Genomic DNA, 24,350 nt, shown 5'->3' with positions numbered 1-24,350 from the left:
GTGAGAGCCGGAATTCTTACTGGTTGGTAGGTAATCAAATACTTATGTCATGCAATAAAATGCAAATTAATTACTTAAAAATCATACAATGTGCTCTCACAACGGCTCTCACAGTTGAAGTGTACCTATGATAAAAATGACAGACCTCTACATGCTTTGTAAGTAGGAAAACCTGCAAAATCGGCAGTGTATCAAATACTTGTTCTCCCCACTGTATATAATAGTTAATTATATGTGTTTCTTTTACTCAGACTGAGTCTATAGAGGTTTGAGAGGTTTGATATCGCATAAGATAGATGACTGAGAATTTATACCTTTGTTAATTAAATATATTGAGAATCAGGTTGGATTCAGGTATAGAAGGTAGAAAGGGGTGAAATCTCAGTTATCTAGCATAGTTTAGGCTCTAGTCATAATATATATATATATATATATATATATATATATATATATATATATATATATATATATACTACTGATTGGGAATATTGTATTTTATATGAACTGTTGGGGGTTAAGTCATTTTACTTGCCACAAAATAAGAAAAAGAAAAGTGGATTGACATGAGGTTTTTTAGTGTTATGATGTCATGTCATAGTATCGTGGGGACCAGGTTAGTTACTAGATAAGTGGCTTGGTGCCACAGAGTCTACATTCCGTTATGTCAAAGGAGATTAGTGATGTTTATGATAGCATGATTGATGGACAGGATATACTGACTTGGGGTAAAGAGTAATAACATCAAAGAATGGGAGTGCTCATGATGATTACCAGATGTTCGTGGAGAGACTTGTAACAGAGTGTATATATAGAGAGAGTGGATCTTTGTTCTGGAGTGAGGGAGATGAGAGGCAAAGCTCTGTCCTTCTGTTATAACTAACCATGTTACCATATTAAATATCTTGTATGAACTCCCCATCAAAAGTGTCTAAGTACATCCTTACATTCATAATCACTTGATACCCTAGAAACTCATCATAACATTGATCTACAAGCATTACCAAGTAAATGCTTGTGCCTAGAAAATGTATGTGTCGTTAATAGACCATATGGTCCTTATGCACAGGCTGTAACATTTTTAGGGTGAAGTCAGTCAGATCACATTTCAGACTTTTCTTGGACTGTTTCACTCTGATATGGTGGACTAGATTAATCTATTTCTGCTGTGAGAAAGTGAAATGACCTCAAATAAGGCAATTGCAAGACACTGATATTCATAAATAATTTGTATAGCATCATCAACAGCTGCAATTTCATGTAACATCCCCCACAACAATTTTCCATCTGTTACACATGACAGGAGCGAAACACTGATTCAGAAACAAGTAGCAATTCCAAGATTACATTTTATAAGTAAATAAACAATACATATAACTGTTGAATTGTTTACCTATTTTAGGGTTCATAGAGCTTTATTGGCGACTTTAGACAAAGCAAAAACAGGAAGGCAATGAGTGAGAGGAAACACATTCTTGTTTCAATAATCTGTGAATGATGGGTAGACGGTGAATGACGTCATGAGGCCATTTTCAGGAGAGAGGGAGGGGACAAAGGAGAGATTTAAGACCTGGCCTGGTCCTTCTGCTGGAACTCTGCAATTCGGGTCTCCATGATAGGCCTGAAGTGTCTGATCAATCCCTACAGAGAGAAAGAAGAGGAGAGAGTGAGTTACGAAAAGGGCCAGTCACCAAACTACACTATTACCAAATCAAATCTGTTTAAATAGCTATCTCTCTGGACAGATACAGGCACAGCCCATAGAAACCTGTATTAGTTACCACCAATACACACTAATGCCTAATTCACTCTATATGGCTGACCGAACCAACCGTACTGTGCTGGCTTGGATATTTTATTTTCACTATGGTGGATAGATGTGTAGCCAGGCCTGCCCAGGATAGCTCAGCTTGGCACTATAGTGTGAATGAGGCATAACAAGTTGAGCCTCAGTGTGTTTATATCTATCTCCTGTATTCACCTGTACGGGCCACGCGGCTCCATCACCCAAGGCACAGATGGTGTGCCCCTCAATCTGTTTGCTGATTTCCCAGATCATGTCGATCTCAGCCACCCCTGCATCACCCTTAACAAAGCGCCACATCATCTTGTTCATCCAGTCCACTCCTTCACACAGGACAAGAGAAAAAGTTTGAATGAGTGAGATACAGATGGGAATAGGGTAGAGACAAACAGACTTGTAGCACTCTTTAAAGGTACAACATTTGAATCAAAATAGTTAAGAAAGTAAGTAGCCTTGTGCGAGCAAGGACAGCCCAAAATGGTGGGCCAACCAGAATGTGTCACTCAAAAATATCCTTACCCTCCCTGCAGGGGGTGCACTGGCCACAGCTCTCGTGTTTGTAGAACTCAATCAAACGGGCAATGGCTCTGATGACGTCCGTCTGCAATGACAGAGTACATCTCTCAACAACATACACTACCAGTCAAAAGTTTGGACACACCTACTCATTCCAGGGTTATTCTTTATTTTTACATTGTAGAATAATAGTGAAGACATCAAAACTATGAAATAACACATATGGAATCATGTAGTAACCAAAAAAGTGTTAAACAAATCCAAATATATTTTATATTTGAGATTCTTCAAATAGCCACCCTTTGCACACGCTTGGCATTCTCTCAACCAGCTTCATGAGGTAGTCACCTGGAATACATTTCAATTAACAGGTGTGCCTTCTTAAAAGTTAATTTGTGGAATTTCTTTCCTTCTTAATGCATTTGAGCCAATCAGTTGTGTTGTGACAAGGTAGGGGGGTATACAGAAGATAGCCCTGTTTGGTAAAAGACCAAGTCCATATTATGGCAAGAACAGCTCAAATAAGCAAAGCGAAACGACCGTCCATCATTACTTTAAGACATGAAGGTCAGTCAATACGGAACATTTCAAGAACTTTGAAAGTTTCTTCAAGTGCAGTCGCAAAAACCATCAAGCGCTATGATGAAACTGGCTCTCATGAGGACCGCCACAGGAATGGAAGACCCAGAGTTACCTCTGCTGCAGAGGATAAGTTAATTAGTTACCAGCCTCAGAAATTGCAGCCCAAATAAATGCTTCTGAGTTCAAGTCACAGACACATCTCAACATCAACTGTTCAGAGGGGACTTTGTGGTCGTGTTGCTGCAAAGAAATCACTACTAAATGACACCAATAAGAGATCTGCTTGGGCCAAGAAACACGAGCAAAGGACATTAGACCGGTGGAAATGTGTCCTTTGGTCTGGAGTCCAAATTGGAGATTTTTGGTTGGTGTGGGTGAACGGATGATCTCCGCATGTGTAGTTCCCACCGTAATGCATGCAAGAGGTGTAATGTATTCCAGGGTGCTTTGCTGGTGACACTGTCTGTGATTTATTTAGAATTCAAGGCACACTTAATCAGCATGGCTACCACAGAATTCTGCAGCGATACGCCATCCCATCTGGTTTGGGCTTAGTGGGACTATCATTTGTTTTTCAACAGGACAATGACCCAACACACCTCCAGGCTGTGTAAGGGCTATTTTACCAAGAAGGAGAGTGATGGAGTGCTGCATCAGATGACCTGGCCTCCACAATCCCCTGACCTCAACCCAATTGAGATGGTTTGGGATGAGTCAGACCGCAGAGTGAAGGAAAAGCAGCCAACAAGTGCTCAGCATATGTGGGAACTTCTTTAAGACTGTTGGAAATGCATTCCAGGTGAAGCTGGTTGAGAGAATGCCAAGAGTGTGCAAAGCTGTCATCAAGGCAAAGGGTGGCTATTTGAAAAATCTCAAATCTATTTTGATTTGTTTAACACCTTTTTGGTTACTACATGATTCCATATGTGTTATTTCATAGTTTTGATGTCTTCACTATTATTCTACAATGTAGTAAATAGTCAAAGTAAAGAAAAACCCTTGAATGAGTAGGTGTGTCCAAACTTTTGACTGGTACTGTATATCTCAATGTGTTAGATCAAATTTCGGTTCTCCTAGACGTAAGAATCAAATTTCGGTTCTCCTAGATGTAAGAATCACTTTCTCATCAGTGTTATACTGTTACTTATACATATAGGGCTGGTTTCCCAGACACAGATTAACCCTAGTCCTGGACTAAATAACCTTTTCAATGGAGATCTTCCATTGAAAGTGCTTCTTAGTCCTGGACTAGGCCTGATCAATGTCTGGGAAACCAGCCCATACTGTGTGGGTGAGAGCTTACAGATTTGTCCATGACGATGAGAGCAGCGGTGCCGAGGCCAGTCTGAGCCTGGACCAGGCCGTCAAAGTCCATCAGCACGGTGTCACACACTGAACGGGGGATGAGGGGTGTGGAAGAGCCTCCAGGTATCACACACAACAGATTGTCCCAGCCACCGCGCACGCCACCTGAGAGAGAGACATACACTTCTGTCAGTTGAATTGAGGCTGCGTGTGTGAGTTAATGAGCAAGTATGAGATAAATACTGTGCCTTACTACTGAAAAAGATCTGTAGTGGCATTAGTGTTTACTAGGCAACCTGATCCAGGGCTTTGATACAAAACCACCTGCTATCTTAAAATCCTCTGGATTGCCTTTTTACTAATTTAAGACAACATTCAGTACATATATATTGGATATCTTAGAACTGACATTCATAAGCAGATGTTTGCTAACTGTAGTTACAATGGTGAGGTGGTTAGTATACATTGGGAAGAGACAGATGCAGCTCAGTTTTAAATGCTCACGGTGGTGTACGCTAAGGACTTACCTGCGTGCCGCTCGATGAGGTCCTTGAGAGGAATAGACATCTCCTCCTCCACTGTGCAGGGGGTGTTGACATGACCCGAGATGTTGAAGAGTTTTGTGCCCGAATTCCTCTCTCTGCCAAAGCCTAGGAACCACGTGCCACCACGGCGACAAATAGTGGGCGCCACGGCTACTGTTTCCACGTTGGCGACAGTTGTTGGGCAACCAAACACACCTTAGAGGGAACAAAACGGTCAACAAGTTTAGAATTAAACTTTTAGAAGAAAAGTCAAAGGATATTTGGATGTTATTGGTATTGAAGTAGGTGTTCGGTTGAACCTCTAAATTGACCTATTATCATCAATAACATGCCATTGCCATGTCATGATTAGTTCCATATTGTGGTATGACTACATCATGGGGAGGACTCCATCTCCCTCTCCACCCTAGTAACTCACCCACATCAGCAGGGAATGGGGGCTTCAGGCGGGGCTTCCCTTGCTTGCCCTCGAGGGACTCGATGAGTGCCGTCTCCTCTCCACAGATGTAGGCACCGGCCCCACGCATCACAAACACATCAAAGTCGTAGCCAGAGCCGCAGGAGTTCTTCCCAATCAGACCAGCCGCATAGGCCTCATTGATGGCTATCTGAGGTCAAAACCAGGATCAAAGAAGACATCAATGAATGTCATTCAAAATCGATTACCTTAAAGGAATCATATATGTGTTCAATTTAGTAAGAACATCGGAAAAGGTGAAGGTGAAAAAGTGTGCCACATCTAAGAAGAATTGCAGCCTAACTGCCTAGAGATCAACCTCAACTGTTTTGTAGTTATGAACTTGTTTTACCTTTTCATGCAGTCCCTGCTCTCACCTGCAGGTTGGAGGACTCGTTGTAGAACTCTCCCCTGATGTAGATGTAGGCAGCACGGGCTCCCATGGCCCTTCCTGCCACCAGGCAGCCCTCCACCAGCTTGTGTGGGTCGTTACGCATGATCTCCCTGTCCTTACAGGTGCCAGGTTCTCCTTCATCAGCATTCACCACCAGGTACTTTGGCCTAAGGAACAGATGAAGGGGGGGATAGGAGTTTTAGTTTTAGATTCCTTACTCAGGTCAAAGTTGGCACAGGAGTCAAATGGGGGTTAGAATTGGGGGAGTGGAAGCTGATCCTAGATCAGTACCTAGGGGAAATGTCACCACAGAGCTTTAAATGAGCAATAAGGGCAGTACCACTGACCTGCCATCACTGGGCTTGTTCATGAAGCCCCACTTCATGCCAGTGGGGAACCCGGCTCCACCTCTCCCCCGCAGCCCTGAGACTTTGATCTCATTGAGGATCCAGTCCACTCCCTTCAGCAAGATCTCCTTGGTCTTGTACCAGTCACCACGACTCTGAGCTCCCTTCAACCTGGGACAACATAGGGAGAGAGGGATAAATATGACACCTAATTCCTAAGAATACTACAACATTAGCATAATACTTTATAAATAAGTAATATGCATGGAATGGTATATTCTTATACATATGAAGAACACTGGCCCAAGCTCTCATATCCCAAAGGCCAGCATTTCCAACATTGTGTACAATGTTGTGTAGGGAGAGTAGGGCTGTCCCCAACTAAAAATAATCTTGGTCGAAATTTCAAAAAGTGTATTTCTCCATATATTGACACATCTTATGTGTTTTAATCAAATCAACTATATTCACTGAGCTTGTCTGATGCTTTAAGCACACTGTTTGATTAAATAATTAAGACACACAAATTACTAGAGGGAGTCAAAAAACAGTAGGTTGTTCTGGCTGGAATTGTTACACTCCTGCTATGTCAAAATTACTGACATGGCAGATTCGGACGGGACTAGGAGGTAAAGGTGGAAAGGGAAGGTAAATGGAGGTAAAGGGAAAGTCAGATGTGTGCAATAAATTTGACTAGTAGTGGAAAATACTGGAGATCAAGAAAAATAAGGTGCGTGCATATTATGTGTGCAAAACAGGTGATGTATAGATTACTATATAATTTTCCTGACTGTTTAGAACTATGTAAACAACACTAAATAAATGATAAGCATATCAGTCTTTTGTAAAAAAAAATGTTAAGCCTTTGTTACAGCAAAGAGTAAAAACAGTCGCATTCATTAGTGAATGCAATTTCCAAAAAGGAACGGTTTATTTATTGTTTAAGCTAATTATTAGAGGCTTGCTTTATTTTATTTTAAAACTAAAATGCATGATTGCATTTCAAATCATGAATAACTCGTATACTGTGTGATGACATGAACAAATGAATGATTGATTGATACAGTAGCCTATATAAGTATTGAAATATAGGCCTAAGTAAGTTACGGTATTAAGACTAAAAAGGATGCGCTCTTACGCCTACAGCTCAATGGTGGTTATACAAGGTTGCTATATTAAGCCTACTAATGATAATGACATTACTTATGATCATAATAATAATAGTAATAATAACAATAAGAAGATCAAGAAAAAGGTGCGTTATTGTTATAATACATATTTCTGAGAATTTGGAACAGTGTAAACAACACTAAATATACACTGCTCAAAAAAATAAAGGGAACACTTAAACAACACATCCTAGATCTGAATGAATGAAATAATCTTATGAAATACTTTTTTCTTTACATAGTTGAATGTGCTGACAACAAAATCACACAAATATTATCAATGGAAATCAAATGTATCAACCCATGGAGGTCTGGATTTGGAGTCACCCTCAAAATTAAAGTGGAAAACCACACTACAGGCTGATCCAACTTTGATGTAATGTCCTTAAAACAAGTCAAAATGAGGCTCAGTAGTGTGTGTGGCCTCCACGTGCCTGTATGACCTCCCTACAACACCTGGGCATGCTCCTGATGAGGTGGCGGATGGTCTCCTGAGGGATCTCCTCCCAGACCTGGACTAAAGCATCCGCCAACTCCTGGACAGTCTGTGGTGCAACGTGGCGTTGGTGGATGGAGCGAGACATGATGTCCCAGATGTGCTCAATTGGATTCAGGTCTGGGGAACGGGCGGGCCAGTCCATAGCATCAATGCCTTCCTCTTGCAGGAACTGCTGACACACTTCAGCCACATGAGGTCTAGCATTGTCTTGCATTAGGAGGAACCCAGGGCCAACCGCACCAGCATATGGTCTCACAAGGGGTCTGAGGATCTCATCTTGGTACCTAATGGCAGTCAGGCTACCTCTGGCGAGCACATGGAGGGCTGTGCGGCCCCCCAAAGAAATGCCACCCCACACCATGACTGACCCACCGCCAAACTGGTCACGCTGGAGGATGTTGCAGGCAGCAGAACGTTCTCCACGGCGTCTCCAGACTCTGTCACGTCTGTCACATGTGCTCAGTGTGAACCTGCTTTCATCTGTGAAGAGCACAGGGCGCCAGTGGCGAATTTGCCAATCTTGGTGTTCTCTGGCAAATGCCAAACGTCCTGCACGGTGTTGGGCTGTAAGCATAACCCCCACCTGTGGACGTCGGGCCCTCATACCACCCTCATGGAGTCTGTTTCTGACCGTTTGAGCAGACACATGCACATTTGTGGCCTGCTGGAGGTCATTTTGCAGGGCTCTGGCAGTGCTCCTCCTGCTCCTCCTTGCACAAAGGCGGAGGTAGCGGTCCTGCTGCTCGGTTGTTGCCCTCCTACGGCCTCCTCCACATCTCCTGATGTACTGGCCTGTCTCCTGGTAGCGCCTCCATGCTCTGGACACTACGCTGACAGACACAGCAAACCTTCTTGCCACAGCTCGCATTGATGTGCCATCCTGGATGAGCTGCACTACCTGAGCCACTTGTGTGGGTTGTAGACTCCGTCTCATGCTACCACTAGAGTGAAAGCACCGCCAGCATTCAAAAGTGACCAAAACATCAGCCAGGAAGCATAGGAACTGAGAAGTGGTCTGTGGTCACCACCTGCATAACCACTTCTTTATTGGGGGTGTCTTGCTAATTGCCTATAATTTCCACCTGTTGTCTATTCCATTTGCACAACAGCATGTGAAATGTATTGTCAATCAGTGTTGCTTCCTAAGTGGACAGTTTGATTTCACAGAAGTGTGATTGACTTGGAGTTACATTGTGTTGTTTAAGTGTTCCCTTTATTTTTTTGAGCAGTGTATTATAATACCAGAGACTGTTCTAACGAAAACAAGTGTAAAGCCTTTATTACAGCAAAGCAAATATTTAAAAACAGCCACATTTGTGAAATTGTTTAGTTGACATGTCGTTGTGTGAGGCTTGGCACTCAAGGAATCAGCAGGCTATTAAAGAAACACTCAAACAGGCAACAGAAGCAGAATCTGTCTTATTTCTGTAGATATGTTGATGATTTATAAAGCCAGGCACATTTAACAGTTAGGCTATTGATTATAGACCTAATTAAGTTGAGGTTTCCTCTCTCCTCACTTTTCTTAGACAATAAGGCAAGGGCTGTTTTCTCATCCCCTCATTCTGCTGCTGCCTCCGCCGCATTGCTCTCAACACCAATATGCTGGTTAACTTTGCTATTATGCACATAGCAACATGGTCTAGGAAAAGGCGCCAATTCAACAGTGCACTGATGTGTTTCTGAACCGCGGACAGCAACCACTATCCAACGTAGGAGAAAGTGCATTTGTTATAAAATAATATAATTTTTATTCGGTGTTTTTTATTACTTTTTTTATTTAACCTTTATTTAACTAGGCAAGTCAGCTAAGAACAAATTCTTATTTACAATGATGGCCTACCAAAAGGCAAAGGCCTCCTGCGGGGACAGGGGCTGGGATTAACAATAAGAACATACATCACCACAAGGTGTTGCACCATTGTTCTTATGTAATATAACCATATACAATTTCAGTAGCACATGTTTTAGACTGATGGACTGTGCCATCCCCACTGCCTCCACAATGGATCAGTCCACTCAGACAGGTGTCTTGTACACCATACTTATTTATATATTTTTTTGCTACTGCTTGACTAAAGAAATCTCAGTCTATCAACAGCCTATCGACTAAACAATTGACTAAATGGGGTCAGCCCTAATGGAGAGCAGTTTGTGATGGTACCTCCAGTCATGTCTGCCATACAGGTTGGTGAAAATTCTATCCTGGTCAGCCAGGGGTCCAAATGTTGTCTTCTTTGGCGGTGCCTAAAGAGATTGTAAAACTGTAGGCCTAATCATCTAAATACAATATAGAGTATTTGCTGCCTGCAGTCTGCAACTGTCAAGTTTGCACTTTGTTTACGCATGTTGCGTGGAAGGATACCTCAGCCATGCTGTTGAATCGTGTGATTGCAGTCACTCCGCCTTGACAGACAGCAACTGGGGCCGGAGCCGCCGCATACACCAACGCCCGCCGGGACAAGGTCAGCATTCTGATGACTGGTTGAAGGACAGGATGGGCAGGATGCAGGAAAGTACACAAGTCGATAGTTCAGAAATTATTTCAAATGTAGCCACAATACAATTAAATCCGCTGGGCAACATCTAGGGCAGGCTTCAGTTCCATCCCCATTACAAAAGCTTGAGCAACATTACAAAACCCAATGGCAATATGACATGACCCAATTACAACACAAAAACATTAGGCGCAGTTACATGACTGGCATCAATGCACATCATAACATCCACGGAAGCTTACCTAACGTACTGCTTATGTGCCAGGCAAATGCCCAACTTCTCTAATTTAAGCTATTTTTCGCAGCCACTGAGTTAAAGAAAACACTTGTCATTGCCAACTCATTAACAATAAATTGCTAGCTAATCAGACATGTTAGGTTGGGATAAATAGCACTGAATTGTACAATTTCCCGGATTTATGTTCAAAGGTGTATAAGGAGAAATCGTCAAATATATAGTTAGCTAAAAGCCGAACACATTCTACCCTGACACTGCACTGGCAGGACCTGCATAGTACGTCCCACTATGACCTCCACTTTGATTGTGATAGCTAGCTACCTAACTAGCATGCTAAACAGGAGACGACAATCGACTTCTGGTCCATAAAACTGCTCCAAGTCTCATAAGAATCTTGTTGTTTTGTGTGCTGTATTAATGTAGCCATGAAAACAACAAAATCACCAATGTTTTTGTTGAAGAGGTTTTCGTACCTTAGTGTTGTGTCCCGAGCAAGTGTTACTAAATATTGAACGGAAGCTAATGCTTCTAGTTCGGAAACAGTCCGCGGTGTAAACAGGGTTGCCAGGTCTAGCAAGAATGTGTAGTCAATTGACCTCTGAAAACCAGCCCACAAGGCATGAAAACTGTTTTCGCGGCAAAAGATTAATAAACAATTTTCCATAACGTTATAGAGCGAATTAAGAAGAATACTGACGTCATTTTTAACGACGTAGGCTAAGAAGCAAAATCCGGATTTCCATCAAAATAAAGATTATCGTGAGTTTAAGAATATGTAGCCCTTATTAAACTCTCCAGATCATTTTCCATCAATGGATGTCAATTTTACTTGTTTTGACTGCTATGATTAAGCAATAAGGCCCGAGGAGGTGTGGTATATGGCCAATATACCATGGCTAAGGGCTGTTCATAGCTCTTAGCCGTGGTATATTGGCCATATACCACAAACCCCTGAGGTGCCTTATTGCTATTATAAACTGGTTACCAACGTAATTAGAACAGTAAAAAGTAAGTCTTTGTCATTCCCGTGGTACACGTCTGATATACCATGGCTTTCAACCAATCAGCATTCAGGGCTCAAACCCTGAACGCGTTGCGTTGTGCGTAAGAACAGCCCTTAGCCGTGGTATATTGGCCATATACCACACCCCCTCGGGCATTATTGCTTAAATAAATCCTGTTTGCACATGTGCATAACTATAGATAAATCCGACAGGAGAGTTTGAGTGATGAAAGTTGGACAGAGGATCTCGAAATCTCTGTGCAAGAAACACTTGAACGAACTTCAAAAAAGGAATGTTGGGCTATTTTCTGGCAATTGTGCCGTTTTTATGTGCCAGATGTTAAGACTACAAACCGTTATAAATGGCCTATTTGCTAGATTGACTTGTTATTTCAATAGGCATAGGCTATTGACTAAAATCTGGGTTTACAATTGCAATTCAACTTTGCCATGGTTGGCTGAGCTAGACGCAGGTAGCCTATAGGCCAATAGGCCAACATGCCAACATCTAATTTCAGAGTAAAGTCCACAATGAAACTGACATTAAATGTAGAGAATGATACATTTGCGATAGAGCTGTGACCATGATCACAATTGATAACTTCCAATTTAATTTACTAAACATGGCCATTAATAATTGCATAATAACACAAGGCTACAACAACAAACTGAGTTATAGGCTATTTATTAAATCCGTTTGCCAGCTCCAGGTAGCACAAATTGATTGGCACATTGATTTGCAATGACTCCAGTGATATCATCATTTCAATATATTTATTGTATCAAATGGTAGGCTACAGTAGCCTGCAATGGAATAGACATTAATAGCCAACTTGGTGGCCAACAGATGCAAATGTAGCCTATCATTCTCCACATTTAATGTAATTTTCATTGTGGACTTTTTCTCATAACACAAGCACGCGAGGGAGTTCCAAAACTTCCATTTAAAATGTCCACTCAAGCAGCGCTCCAGACCCTAGAACTGAGTATGAGTAAAACCCTTCGCTTGATACTGTTATCCATCAGAAAAGTCAACATTAGAATGCAGTTTGCTTTAAAACACCTCTGGGCGAATTTATCTAAAGAGCTCTAGTACGCCTAAAGTTGTTTTCCAATGCTTTGTCGCTGTTAAATCAGTTCTAGCGCGTTAATATGTTTTATGGGAAATGGGTGTTTCCATAATGAGCAATCTAAATAGCCTACCTACAACTGGTAAAAAGTTGTCACGAAGTGTGCTCCTGCTCCTCTGTCTCCTTGACTCAGCTGTATGGAGCGTGATAGCTGCCAAAAGGTTGAACCTATCTATCTTTAGGATCATAAGAAAATCCATATGTAAATGGTTAGGATTGTAAGAAAAGCCATGTGTGAAACATTAAATGTAAATATTAAATTAGATCTGTAAACGTACAAACCCTATGTTACGACTATGAATTAACATTTACACATTCAATTCTTACTTTACATCTCATTTTACTCGGTTACAGATCTTTTTTATGCTTACAAAGCTTTTATGTTTGTCAGTAATGTGGCATCTGCAAAGGACATGAATCGAAAGTAGCTAGTCGAAGTTAGCTAGTCAATCAAGTAACTATAGCCCAGACAGTAGTTGCTTTGCAGCTTCCGGTTTCATTTCCAAAATAAAAGTGTAGAGCTTGTTTTAGAACTGCATTCGATAACAATGTTATACCAGTAGATGGCGTAGTATAGGCTTGGGCCTTTAGCTAATGACTTGTGTGAGAATGATAAAAGACACAGAAGAGCCTTGTCTAGAATAACCGCCTGAGCTGCAAAATAGAAAGTAAATATGATTTAGGCTTATTCCGATTTCTAAATATACCATGCTATTGTGTGTTATTTAATAGCCAGCGTGGGGTTACTGTGGTGATCATGTAACCTAATGAATCACACTTTTTCCAGTATTTGGGAGCACGGACTGTAGGCATATATTAGGCATTTTGACTGTTGTATTAGCGAATTCCACTCTGTATGTAGGCTTGTTATAGCCGTTTGCATTGCACAACCCCACCACGCAGAGGCTATATCCATATCAATAAATGAGACAAAACAAAATATTGATTAAGTCTTGGCTATAACCTGTCCTGAGCGAAATAGCCAAGGGGTCCCAAATGGTCAAGACTATCTATAGCCTATTCTTATTGCCAGATCTGTTTTCCCTATCAGCCACTTCATGTGCTTCTTCAACTACTTTGTTTAAAATGTATTTACAGGCTATATTTAGAGGCCTGTGAGTTAGGGTCTCTCTTTAAGGGGAGCTCTATAATAAAAACAGTTATAAAACACATATAGTTCTCAAATTATTCTGCAAGACACCAGTACCCAAAATGAAAGCCTAAATTGCAATGCCTACAAGTTGAAGGCCTATTTGTATTTGGATAGGCCTAAATTAAACATTGAATTATTAAAGTGATAGGCTAAAGAACTTTGGAGAATTTAGATCATTTTGAATACACTCATGGATTTCAATAAATAAATGGATAAGACTGTTCTATTCTCTATGATTTAGTTCCTATTGCAACTTAGACAAATGACAGAATGGATGACATACTGTCTGACTGAACTGAATGAAGGATTAATGAAATGTTCAAATAGGTTGGAATGACGAGTTTGCACGCATCATGCATGCTCTACACTTTAGTAGGCAAATAAGCCTACATTAGGGTATAATGACTCTATGGCTGCGTGCCTCCACAAGGCCATCTTCTGAGGCTGAGGGGTGCTTTTCCGAAGGCGCATGGGGTTGTGGTGCTGCATGGAGATCACAAGCTCTTCAACTGGGCAGCAGTGTCGCAATGGAGGGCCTATACAGAGACTACCTAAGACCACTGCAGCAGAGTTATTGTAAAGTGTGGGAATAAGCTTATGCCAGACTTAGCCTACATTTAACCTCTCCCTTGTTCATTTCAAAGTCTGTATGTGCATGACCCGATTCATATAAATCATGTCAAATTATTTTAAATCCCTCCTACAGAATAGAGTGGCAAAGACACCAGTGGTCATACATAAATCATAGTTTCACCAAACATCTATTATTATTCTATGTGTCATTATTCCTGGTATATACTACTGGTTATGATTGCAGACAGAGCCCAGAGAATGGGATGGTGCAATATTGTATTAGTAATATTTTGATAAGCTTGGGGATGTCCACGTCACCCAGAGATATGCCCATGCTGAGATATACCTAGCGGACTGAAACTTCACTGTTGTAGTTATAATACAGTAACTGATGATGCATGGAGGTTATAGTCATCCAGTTCTTTATAATGATCTGCTGTCTAAGAAGTGTGCTGACACTTATTGATATTCTACAGTGGCATGTCATACAGATATGGCAGCTACATACACCTTTCAGACTGAGGCTGACCATCTGATTGTGGTATTGTGGAAACCCAGTCAGATACAGTGCAATTCACTGAGTCCTCAGCCTGACTGTTTCAGCGTATACAATACTATTTTCACCTACATGCATAAAGCAATCTGGTTGAGAGAGCTCCACTAGTGCTCAATGTGGTGTGGATGACCGTCTCATTACAGACTGCTTCAGGGGATCTGACCCATCAAATGCCACATAAACTTCAAGGTGATCTCGATTCAGATGCCTAATCTCTCCTCCTCGCTGTGAGCAGGCCTCATCTGGAGGGAAGCTGCCACAGCATCTTGTTGAGCAGCTAGTGTAACATGTAAAACCAGGGTGTGCCATGGAGAACTGTAGAGGGCGATGAGATTAAGGGAGAGGTGAAGATTTCTAGTTGTATTCAACTGAACTGCTGCACAAGCAGCTTTGTGTCCCCTCTCCCAGGAGAGGCTTCGATACACAGTTTGGTAACCAGCAAGGTGTATGACTCGTAAAGATCTTGAGGTTGTCAAGCCTAAAGAACACCCATTCTTGCGAAGAGACTCTGCAGTGATCCTGATCTTTCTGCATAGATGCCACTTGGTTAAGAGGTAAAGTAGTTAGGATAATAATAAATAAAGTAAAGTTGCTGCTTGCATGCCCATGAGCTGAAAGAACACTGAATGCTAGTGATCATGTACGTGGAACCAGAGAGGGACAAGCAAAATATCCTTTACACCGATACTTATTGGTAACTGGGGCTTTTATCCAGCAGGACACCAAGGTCATGCCAATTAAGTTTTGTTGTATGAGGGAGTTGATGTAGTTAATAGGATGATGTGGGTTCATAGGAGGCTAGCTGTCTCCCACATCATGATATACTGTACAGTATTATACATAAAATTACTTAAAATACTGAATGTAAAGAAACGGGTGACATAACCGAAAATACTTAAAAATAAACTGAATGTTAAAGTAATGATTGTGGTAGGAACTGGAAGACAAACCTTTTAATACATAACACCCATAATACCAATAATGTTTTGTTAGAAAATGTGTGATTAACTATTTAAGTGTTACTTACTTATTTAGCCTTTTCTGAAGTCTTCAATGGTTAGTTGCCAAATAGTTACATTATACAAGCATTTCAAATGTATTCTGTTCTATTTGTATTGTAAGGACACAGTATAAACACACATTTTCACTGACTTACCCATTGAATGTTTAAAAACGCAATACATTTTTCTTCATAGGGTCATTATGGCATATGATTTGCATAGTGGGCTCCATAGTGGCACTTAGAATAGGAGACCTCTGATTCACTTATAGCCTTGAACCAAAACAGTGTCTGCATTAAAGTCCCCGGCCACTAGGTGTGACCAACTACAGTCATGGTCAAAAGTTTTGAGATTGACACAAGTATTGGTCTTCACAAAGTTCACTGCTTCAGTGTTATGAGATATTTTTGTCAGATGTTACTATGGTATACTGAAGTATAATTACAAGCATTCCATAAGTGTCAAAGGCTTTTATTGACAATTACATTCAGTTTATGCATAGATTCAATATTTGCAGTGTTGACCCTTCTTTTTCAAGACCTCTGCAATCCGCCCTGGCATGCTGTCAATTAACTTCTGGGCCACATCCTGACAGATGGCAGCCCATTCTTGCATAATCAATGCTTGGAGTTTGTCAGAATTTGTAGGTTTTTGTTTGTCCACCCGCCTCTTGAGGATCGACCACAAGTTCTCAATGGGATTAAGGTCTGGAGAGTTTCCTGGCCATGGACCCAAAATGTCGATGTTTTGTTCCCCGAGCCACTTAGTTATCACTTTTGCCTTATGGCAAGGTGCTCCATCATGCTGGAAAAGGCATTGGTCGTCACCAAACTGTTCTTGGATGGTTGGGAGAAGTTGCTCTCGGAGGATGTGTTGGTACCATTCTTTATTCATGGCTGTGTTCTTAGGCAAAATTGTGAGTGAGCCCACTCCCTTGGCTGAGAAGCAACCCCACACATGAAGGGTCTCAGGATGCTTTACTGTTGGCATGACACAGGACTGATGGTAGCGCTCACCTTGTCTTCTCCGTACAAGGTGTTTTCCGGATGGGGGGATTCATCAGAGAAAATGACTTTACCCCAGTCCTCAGCAGTCCAATCCCTGTACCTTTTGCAGAATATCTGTCCCTGGTGTTTTTCCTGGAAAGAAGTGGCTTCTTTGCTGCTCTTCTTGACACCAGGCCATCCTCCAAAAGTATTCGCCTCACTGTGCATGCAGATGCACTCACACCTGCCTGCTGCCATTCCTGAGCAAGCTCTGCACTGGTGGTGCCCCGATCCCGCAGCTGAATCAACTTTAGGAGATGGTCCTGGCGCTTGCTGGACTTTCTTGGGCACCCTGACGCCTTCTTCACAACAATTGAACATCTCTCCTTGAACTTCTTGATGATCCGATAAATGGTTGATTTAGGTGCAATCTTACTATCAGCAATATCTTTGCCTGTGAAGCCCTTTTTGTGCAAAGCAATGATGACGGCATGTGTTTCCTTGCAGGTAACCATGGTTAACAGAGGAAGAACAATGATTTCAAGCACCACCCTCCTTTTAAAGCTTCCAGTCTGTTATTCTAACTCAATCAGCATGACAGAGTGATCTCCAGCCTTGTCCTCGTCAACAATCTCACCTGTGTTAACGAGAGAATCACTAACATGATGGCAGCTGGTCCTTTTGTGGCAGGGCTGAAATGCAGTGGAAATGTTTTTGGGGGATTAAGTACATTTTCATGGCAAAGAGGGACTTTGCAATTAATTGCAATTCATCTGATCACTCTTCATGACATTCTGGAGTATATGCAAATTGCCATCATCAAAACTGAGGCAGCAGACTTTGTGAAAATTAGTATTTGTGTCATTCTCAAAACTTTTGACCACGACTGTACATTACAGTAGTTTGCTTAATGACATCTTAGTTTGGCAAGTGATAGTATTGTTTGAGAGAATTATTCATTTTACAAAAACAATTTATCATATTTGCCGTTCAGGCCCAACCCACCACAGTAAACACTATGCATATGAGCCAGAAATGAATGAATATTGTCTTTCAGGACCAATAGAAGGCAAACGACAATATGAGCAAGTAACCATCCCATCCGTCATGCAGTGGTTGAGCGGCCAAGCCCACGTGCCCTCACTACCAACCAGTGGCGGCTCCTGAAAAAATTCTCAGAGGGGGCAATTTTTCTGATGATTTAGGTGACCTACACACATTTAAAAAAAGATATGTCCAGCAACAACATGAAGACAGGGGCAGCATATAAGTCAATACCAGAAGCATTTATTGACTGATCTCAAAAGTGTTGGCTTACAAAAGCAAAATAAGTTATCACAGTAAAAATAATCAAGGGTGTTCTTTCACATTCCTCAACACTGCATAAACAATATGCATTTCCATAAAACACCTCATCTAATTGTGCCACAAAGTTGACAAGTCCAAGAAAAATACCAGGGTTGGTGGAGCCCTCAGTTTCATCTTTGCCTCGCAAAGCTAACTCAAACACTCCGCAAAACTTCACACACTGGATTAGCCGGCTGAGGATGTGGCGGTTCTTGCTAACCTCATCGTTGTGGCGGCGGACAGCTAGCCTGTATCCCTCATCCAGTTGAGTGGCAATGTTCACTCTCCCCAAAGCAGACAATCTCAAACAGCTATCCATGTGGGTCTTTGACAGCTCATGTTTCTTAATCTTTTCTGAAAGATGGTGCATGTCCGTTACACCAGTCGCTGTCCAAGCGGTGCTGTCTGCCGTGCCGCCTTCAGGGTGAAAGAGTAAGCAGGGGTAGCAGATGACTGCATTAGCTACATCGCAGCCTGCTAGCCAGGTTTTTCGTTCGTACCAATTTTTTGAAAATCCTCGGGTGTAGGACTTTCCCCCTTTAGTAGAAACCTGTTGAATTATTAAATTTGGTCTGGGAGGTCCTAATTGTTTCGTTGCTAATTTATCTTGATTTGTTCGCAGACAAAAGGAACTTCTTTCAAAGAGACAATCGAGTTGCACTGAACGCTAGCCATCTTGACAGTAGTACGTGAATTGATTGACGCTGCTACCCGCTCTTTTCTTAGTTACGTTCATGGTTATGTTACGTATGACGAAAGCGCGTAAGTGCAAGCCCTCCCGGAACCCATAGAGATTGTATTGAAAGCTCTGATATTTGAAAAAAATGATTTTACATGAGAGTCTATGAGAGACTTCTGGGGCGATTTTCAACCTGACTGAAATCGCCCCAAAAGGGGCGGGGCCATTTGAAGCACGACTTTAGCCTGATTGGACATTTAGTGGCAGATCAGACGTCTAGATTAGAACACTGATAACTACTGTTGCCGTGATATAATTGATTAGAAAAAAAATCCCTTCCTTTTCCCGTTTGGCAGTGCGTCGCCCATATCGCCCTAATGAACACACCGCCCCTGCTACCAACTGAAAGGAGAGATTTTATAATCAATGTCCTCTCTGATCATGATTGTCTTGTACGCAAATCTAGTCACAGTTTGTGTTTTCCTACAGTAAGTGCTTGCTCAAAAACTATCATATTACCAATGTACACATGAGAACCTATGCAGAGTTTAAGCTTGTCTTCACATAGGCAATTTGCTATGGTGGGCAAGGGTTTCACAATTTTTTTTATGGTAAATTGAGTCCAGTAGGTTACAGTAAAATGGTTTGAGGCATGAAAATGATATGTTTCTAATTCATAGTCTATATGGGCTATCAGAGACCCCAGCTGCTATGTATAAGTACATTTAATGCTGACTCGAGTTTAAAATGTTCAACAGAAAGCATCCTGTGAAAATCCAGTGCACTGCATATTTAGCCTAGAAGTTTGTATGTTAAGTACAAGATGTCATTACACTTTTGACTACTGATGACTTGTCTTTTTTAATTGTCAAATGAATCTCCAATAGTAATGACAGTTCTAAAAGTCTACATTGGATCGGGTCTACACTAAAGAAAAAGTCAATTATCTTGATGCAATAATATTTTCAAACTGGACAAGTTATCCAAGTCTTGACTGCTATGTATTAGTAAATTGACTGTTGACTCATTTAAAATGTTACACAACTAAGCATGCTAGAATTCAGTGCACTGCATATTAAGCCTCAGAAGTTTGTATGTTTAATACAAGATATCCTTAAACTTGTGTCTACTGATGACATGTCTTTCTTGCCAAATGAATCTCCAATAGTAATGACAATCCTTTAAGTCTACATTGGATCGGGTCCACACTAAAGAAAAAGGCCAGTACCTTGATACAATATTGCTTTCAACATACTAGACAAGTTTTGTAAATCTCAGCTGTCCTTTTCTTGCCAAATGAATATCCAATAGATGCTGCAGATTGCACAGAACAAAGCAGCAAAGATTGTTTTAAGGTGGAGATATGATTTTTCTGTTGGAGTCATGCTCAGTGCTCTTGGAAGCTCATCAGTCGACAAGATAATTGAAACAAACATGCATATTTTATTTCACAATGTACACCATTTAAAACGGCCAAACTCCATTCACAACAGTATTCAGTTGGTAAGAGACAGATATTCAGTCAATACTAGGAATAGATTGTCCACCATCTATGTGTTATCCCGGCAGAAAAGAGAAATTGGCAAAATAACATTTCGATTCAGAGCAATAAAGAAATTGAATAATTTATCTGAGCAAACCAGAAACCTTTTGATATATAAATTCAAACAACACTTTAGAACCATTTAAATATAATACATTGGAAGGTTGTGCAGGACTATGGTAGATTAAGGAATCAATCTATCTTTTCAGACTGTCAGAGTATTTATCCGGTCAATATGTCAGTGTATTATGTCTGTTGTTTGTAACAGTGTGTTATATGTGAAAATGTGATTGTATTATAAATTGTATTTTCATGTTTAAGGACTCTTGGAAGATTAGTCCAAATGAAGGCCTCCTGTAGCTCAGTTGGTAGAGCATGGCGCTTTCAACGCCAGGGTTGTGGGTTCGATTCCCACGGGGGCCCAGTATGAAAAATGTATGCACTCACTAACTGTAAGTCACTCTGGATAAGAGCGTCTGCTAAATGACTAAAATGTAAAAAATTTGAGAAGTCAGAGGATGGGGAGCAGAGTTTAAGAAACGGGAGGATCAAGAGCAGTGCCAATTGGGCGAGCACCCGGTTTGAATCACGACGTACCAGATAAACGCGGAATTTGACTTTGAACATTGACATCGTTTTTGTTTTGTGTTCGATCATAACATTCGGTTTTGGAAGTGAACGCAGTGGTGCATTTGGTTGGCGGATCTGCACAGCTGTACTGAGACTGAGGTAGGCATGGCAGGTAGCTCAGATGGGAATACGTCTGAGAAGGATAAAGGTAGTAGGATCAGTGATGAGTCTACCTACACGACTGTACGGAAAAAATAAAATAGGAAAGGTTCAGAAAAGGGGATGAGGGTGGATTTAACACAGATGGGGACATAGATGGAAGGGGGGAATCTAGAAGAGCAAACAGGCAGGGAGATGAGGTAAAGGAGAACAAAGTAATGGTGTTTATTTCTGAGCCAACCAGTAAAATGTTACATCCGATAACGTTGTCAAAGGCCATCAAATCAGATATAGGACATGTAAAAGATGCAAGGTGTGTAGGAAAAGGAAAGGTATTGATATTTTAGGTTAATATGGCTCAGAGGGACAAGATATTGAAAATGGAGGCGAAAACCTTCACCCTACTGCATATCCCTGGCAGAAGGGCGAAAGTTAGAGGGGTGATTGCGGGAGTACCGATGGAGGTGTCAATGGAGGAGTTTAAGAGGGAGGTGACCGGGAGGAAAATGATTGAGGCGAGGCGAATGATCAGTAAGAAAAGGGAGGGTGGAGTAGAAAGCACTACGGTGCTGTTAGAGTTTGAACGGAATCTTCCGAGACGAGTACATCTAGGATTCATCAGCTTTTATGTTAGGGAGTTTGTGCCAGTGCCGCTTCTGTGCTTTAAGTGTCAGCGCATGGGACATGTAGCTATCGTCTGTAAGGGGCAGAGACGTTGTGAGAAGTGTGGGGGACCACAAGAATATGGCAAGTGTGGGGTGGAGGCCAAGGCAAGGTGCTGTAACTGCGGCGGGGAACATAGTGCTGCGTTCGGGGGATGAATAGCACAGAAGTAGGAAGCAGAGGTACAGAGATATAAGATCACAAACAAGGTAACGTATGCTGAAGCAGGACGGAGAGTTCAAAGTACAGAACCTGTTAGGAAATTGGTGCAGCGGCCTCCGATGGAAGGGGGAGGTGAGGGAGTAGCATAAACTAGGGTCTCCACAAAATGTGACCATCAGTGTGCTGTCAAGAAATAATTGTTGGTGGTGAACAGGGTTGACTTCTTGGCATTCATGTGTAGTGTGATGAATATGAGTGTTCAAGTTAAGAAAAATTCTGCACACATCGCTGTGGTGGTACGCGCTGCCAAAGATTTCCTGGGAATTACAGAAGCAACTGGAGTAATGATGCATGAGATGTTGAATCAGCCAAGAGGTGATGGGTTGTAACAACCTATTTAGTATGGTTTTTGCTGTCCTTCAATGGAACACTAGAAGTTTAATAGCTAATGGGCAGGAGTTTAAGAAGTTTGTATATGACGTGGATGTAGTGCCAGATGTAGTGTGTGTCCAAGAGACATGGTTCAAACCTCAACTGGAGTTTGTGATTCCGGGAGTCAGTTCGGTACGGCGTGATAGAGTGGAGGGGTCGGGTGGGGGTTGTGCTACGTTCGTTAATGAGGGGATGGCGTACAGAGTATTGGAGATACAGGAATAGGAATGTGTGGGGATAGAAATATGTAGGAATAGGGGCAACATTGTAATAGTTCACTTCTATAACCCCTGCAAACCTCTCATGTTAGTGCACAGTTAGAAGGGATTGATAGGACGTGTAGGGGTAGGAAGGTAATATGGTGTAGTGATTTTAATGCCCATAATGAAATCTGGGGAAGTACGCATAAAGATAACAATGGGAGTATAGTTGAAGAATTAATGGATAACAGGGGATTAGTGTGTGTTAATGATGGGAGGGGGACGAGAATCAATGTGGCGAGGCGTACAGAGTCATGCTTGGACTTGACATTGGTATCTGCGGTGGTGGCAGGGAGGTGTGAATGGGAAATTAGAGAAAACACGGTAGGGAGAGATTATTTTCCGGTTCGATGTAAGGTCAATATAAGTGTGTGTATGCAAAGTAAAGGCAATAACATGAGGTGGTGCTTTGAGAAAGCTAACTGGAAGATGTTCAAGGCTGTCTGAGCGGGCGGGACAAAAGTTATCAATGGAAAGGTCTGTGGATGAGTGCACTGAGGCAGTAACGTCTGTAATTATATCAGCTGCAGATGTGACCATTCCAGTGTGTTCGGGGGGAGGAAGACGGCGGGTGGTGCCATGGTGGACAGACGAGTGCTCGAAGGTGGTGCAGGAAAGGGATATAGCTCTACGGGTACTTAAGAATGGATTGACAGAAAGGAATCTAATGGAGTATCAAAGGAAGAGAGTGATGGTGAGAAGAACGATTAGGACAGCGAAAAGGGAGGCATGGCGGGAATTTTGCTCCACTATTGCTAGAGGGACCGAAAATGGTGCGGTGTCACATCTCCTCCCGTTGCTCCCCTACGGCACTCTGATTCGCCAGTCTACTGAGCCACCAGTCTGAGTGCACCACCTCGGCAACATCGGAATGGAAACCCAACGCACCCTATTCACCTCCAGCGCACCTGCACCTCATCATCTCATCACCAACCCTATTTAGCCCTGGACTGTTCTGGATGATGTTGTGTGTGTGATTGGTTAGCGTCGTGTCGTTTACTCTCTCTTTGTTATTTATCTTTCTTATTGTTAAGTAAACCTTGACCTTGTTAATTCCTGCGTCTGCGTCCTGCCTCTTCTTACACTCAGTATGCATCACATGCGGTTTGGAAAATGTTTAAAAAAATTATGGGGAAAGGTAAAAATGCTGGAATTCCAGTGTTGGTAAAAGGAAACGTCACAGCTGTATCAAGTAAAGAAAAGGCAAATGTCCTAGGTGGTGCGTTTGCAGCAGTTCATAGACGTAGAGAAAGGTTAAAGGGGTATGGAGATGCTTTAAAGAAAAAAGGGGAGTCAGGAGAAGCTATGGATGCAGAGTTTTATATGTTTGAGATGACAAGGGCATTGGAGGGCTGCGGGCAGACTGCTCCTGGAGAAGATAGGGTGTGTTATGTGATGTATAAGCATGCACCGAACAGCGTGTTGGAAGCAGTGTTAGGGTTGTATAATAAGGTGTGGAGGACTGGGGTGATACCTGCTGGGTGGAAACGTGCGGTGGTGTTGCCGTTTGTAAAACCAGGTAAAGATCCCGCTAGGGCGGGCAGTTAGAGGCCTATCGCGTGACATCCAACATGTGTAAGTTGATGGAAAAGATGATAGTGAGTAGGATGATGTATTTCTTGGAAGTTAGAGGTTTGATGAGTGAGTGGTTTTAGGAGAAGCAGGTCTGCCATGGATGCTCTGGTGACAGTTAGTACAGAGATAGTCAAGGTCCTGACAATAAAAGAGGTGATGAGTGTTGTATTTTGACATTGAGAAAGCTTACGATACCATGTGGAGGGA

The 24,350-nt window shown here is 41.9% G+C and overlaps 1 protein-coding gene and 1 non-coding gene across 2 annotated transcripts; one reads left to right on the top strand and one right to left on the bottom strand.

The window, feature by feature from the left end:
- Window positions 1-1,213: 1,213 nt before the first annotated feature.
- Window positions 1,214-10,911, bottom strand: LOC121571391 (NADH dehydrogenase [ubiquinone] flavoprotein 1, mitochondrial). Its single transcript, XM_041882806.1, has 11 exons — window positions 10,825-10,911; window positions 9,981-10,096; window positions 9,780-9,862; window positions 5,948-6,118; window positions 5,584-5,767; window positions 5,168-5,357; window positions 4,732-4,944; window positions 4,203-4,369; window positions 2,321-2,402; window positions 1,979-2,124; window positions 1,214-1,638 (listed from the first exon to the last, which is right to left on the bottom strand). Exons 2-11 carry the CDS (start codon window positions 10,086-10,088, stop codon window positions 1,561-1,563), a joined length of 1,422 nt encoding a protein of 473 aa, XP_041738740.1. The 5' UTR covers window positions 10,089-10,096; window positions 10,825-10,911; the 3' UTR covers window positions 1,214-1,560.
- A 9,759-nt stretch (window positions 10,912-20,670) lies between these two features.
- On the top strand, window positions 20,671-20,745 carry trnae-uuc. The gene has a single exon. It is a non-coding gene; the product is annotated as a tRNA-Glu (tRNA).
- Window positions 20,746-24,350: the final 3,605 nt, after the last annotated feature.

Source organism: Coregonus clupeaformis, chromosome 8, assembly GCF_020615455.1.
Source record: "Coregonus clupeaformis isolate EN_2021a chromosome 8, ASM2061545v1, whole genome shotgun sequence".
NCBI classification, from domain to species: domain Eukaryota; kingdom Metazoa; phylum Chordata; class Actinopteri; order Salmoniformes; family Salmonidae; genus Coregonus; species Coregonus clupeaformis.
This window is presented reverse-complemented; position numbering and strand designations above follow the sequence as displayed.

Bases quoted from the DNA above. Each gene is read 5' to 3' on its own strand.
- LOC121571391 (XM_041882806.1), bottom strand. From the start codon at position 10,088: ATGCTGACCTTGTCCCGGCGGGCGTTGGTGTATGCGGCGGCTCCGGCC. The intron at 2,403-4,202 runs GTAAGCTCTCAC...CTGTCATTGCAG, and splicing joins TCATCGTCATGGACAAATCT to ACGGACGTCATCAGAGCCAT. The intron at 1,639-1,978 runs GTGAATACAGGA...TTCTCTCTGTAG, and splicing joins GAGCCGCGTGGCCCGTACAG to GGATTGATCAGACACTTCAG.